Raw genomic sequence first — 2,498 nt, 5'->3', positions numbered from 1 at the left:
AGCCCCTGCCGCCCGTCCCTCCGAGCAGGGAGGGGGTCTCCTTCCAGTCCCTTTCTGGCTACTGTTGGAGGGCTTTGTGTGCCGTCTGCCCTCATCTCTTGTGCCAGATGGTTATTATTACTGTTATTGATAACATTTCTCAATTTGTGTGTGTCCCCCCTAGTTTCACAAGTAAATCCCCCTCCCTGCCGAATTCAGCTGGAGGTTCCTAGGGCTCTGCCTTTCCAGGGTGGGCGTGTGGTCCTGCCCGACCCTGCCCACCAATGTGCGAAAGATAACGATCCTCCTCAGAGAGATTAAAAGAAAAACATCTCGGTCTGGATGTATTGTGTTTCCTGTCGAGGGGGAGAGGTGGTTCCGTGTGTCCCGATGAGGAATTCTCCGGTAGTTGGGGAAGTGTTTGGGTAGAAAGTCCTGGGGTTGGTTTGTTTGTTTGTTTTCAAAAAAAGGTTACTTTGTTACCTGTAAGGAGAAATATTTATCCTTTTTGTATCTTCCTGGCTCATGATGGCTTTTGGTGTCGGAAGTCGTCTATTTGTTGACTTACCCCCCGCCTCCCCTGCAGGTTTTCTGTTTTCACTTGCAGATGTGATACAGAAGGTGGGTATAAAAGCAAGCCCTGCCAAAGCCTTTATCCTATAGAGACCTGTCTTATTTGAACAAATGTGGTGCGAGAGAGGGGGAGGCAGGGTTAGTAGCCTTTGCCTTGTGTAGCTAATGTTACATGAATCTTTATTTTCCTCCTCTAAAAAGATGGAAGACTCTTTGGCAAAAAAAATGGAGATCACTGTTTCAGAAGCCGAAAAACGGACTGGGAGGAATGCCATGAACATGCAAGAAACATACACTGCTTATCTCATTGAGACAAGGTGGGTGATGAGAGCTCGCTCTCAGAGAATGTGGATGTGCCATTCTAAACAGGTTCTCTCTCCTTCCCCCCAAAACCATTAAGGTACAGTTGATGAGAGGATTTAGTGTGTTTATGATTTGTTACGTGATTGTCAGCCTACCCTGGAGGATCTTTTCCCGTGAAAACTTGGCATCTGATCTCCAATTCAGTGTTAATGCTGACGTTGTGTAACTGTACTGTAATTCTTCATTTGGAGCTAGGTGGCAAAATGTTTGCTTGAAAGATGTTGCTTCAATATGGTGTCAACAGCTGCTTGGTTATGTCTTTGACATGGGTTGGGTACGTTTATATATGTATATATAAGGTCGTAGGTGCAGCTTGTACATGAGAGAGGTTGTGTGCTGTGGTCTAAAGGAATGGTTAGGCTTGTTTGGGATCACAAGAAACCAAACAAGTCTCATGACTTATGTCATGTGGTCAAAATTTACTGCTCCACTAATATTTGAAGTGTTTTGCTTGATCTGATCACCACGTAGTCCTTGTAGATGCTCTAAGGGTTAGGGTTAATTAGCTGTTTCCTTCCTTTGTACTAGCTTGAACTTTCACTGGAGAACTTGCTAACAGGAGATTGGAAGTAGTAAGATTAATAATGCAAGTATGGTAAACACGCTTAGTACCACAAAGACAACTTGCAATTTTAAGTATTGAGTAGTGAGCAAAGCTTTTAAATCTCTTCTAACTTACAGTTACTTCCCTGAAAGTCCCAAACAGTCACAGATGACTCCTGTTAGGCGGGATCATGTTACTCAGCTGAAGCAAGAAGTTCAAAATTAGACTTTATTAGGAGTTTTCTCTCTCTCCTTTATATTAGCAGTTTTAACCTTTGGGCCTTGCCTGGGGAATGATCTGCTGTACAGATAAAGCCTTCTGAAACAAAGCAGTGCATTCTGCAAAGGCTCTGAAGAGTTCAAATTGACATACTATCACATAAGTCTTCTAGTTACTTGTTAAAAGGCTTCAGAACGCATTTAACTGATGGAGGAACACACCAGTCATGCTAAGTACAGACCTGCTGGGATACATTTACTGTGTTTTGTTAAGCTTTAACAATAAAATCCGAAATAGACATACATTGTATTTTTGAAATCCTGTAGCTCTTTGGCAGTTGTTCAGATGTTTGAAAGAATACTTTTACAGTGCACTGATAGTACAGATCACATCTTCTCACGTAAGTGATGTTATTTTTCTTTTAATGATATTTCTGGAGGAAAATAAATGAAAATTGGGATCATTGGTGTCTAGCTGTGATGTGAAGTGTACTCTGGGGGCATCTTTATGCAGCCCCAGAACATACTGACTGCATCTCCTTTCCCAGTCAATCTTTACATTTCTTCAAACTCACTCCTGCTGGTCTTTCCCAGTGGTTCTCTCATAGCAGCAAAACTGTATTTTGCTGCCCAGATTGCTTTCTTTCAACAAGATTTATTTTATTCTGTGGTCAGCAAATATCAAGACCAATTACATGTTTGTCACAGAACTATTGAAAATGTGGGTTTGTCACATCCCTAATAAAATAGGTTCTCTATTCCTTTTGCTGAGAAGGCAAAATTTCTTGCATAAATATAATTAATTGCTGGCTATTAAATGT

At 41.6% G+C, this 2,498-nt stretch overlaps 1 protein-coding gene across 1 annotated transcript in view; it reads left to right on the top strand.

Moving 5' to 3' along the window:
- The first annotated feature begins 753 nt into the window (after positions 1 to 753).
- Positions 754 to 2,498, top strand: part of SNX4 (sorting nexin 4) — a 31,169-nt gene continuing 29,424 nt past the window's right edge. The window contains exon 1 of the mRNA XM_010157524.1: positions 754 to 869. Within this exon, the coding sequence (XP_010155826.1) occupies positions 754 to 869 (116 nt within the window). The remainder of the gene's footprint in view (positions 870 to 2,498) is intronic.

This window comes from Eurypyga helias, unplaced genomic scaffold (assembly GCF_000690775.1).
Source record: "Eurypyga helias isolate BGI_N326 unplaced genomic scaffold, ASM69077v1 scaffold12398, whole genome shotgun sequence".
Taxonomy (NCBI): domain Eukaryota; kingdom Metazoa; phylum Chordata; class Aves; order Eurypygiformes; family Eurypygidae; genus Eurypyga; species Eurypyga helias.
Note: the sequence above shows the minus strand (reverse complement) of the source record. Positions and strands in the feature narration are given on the sequence as shown.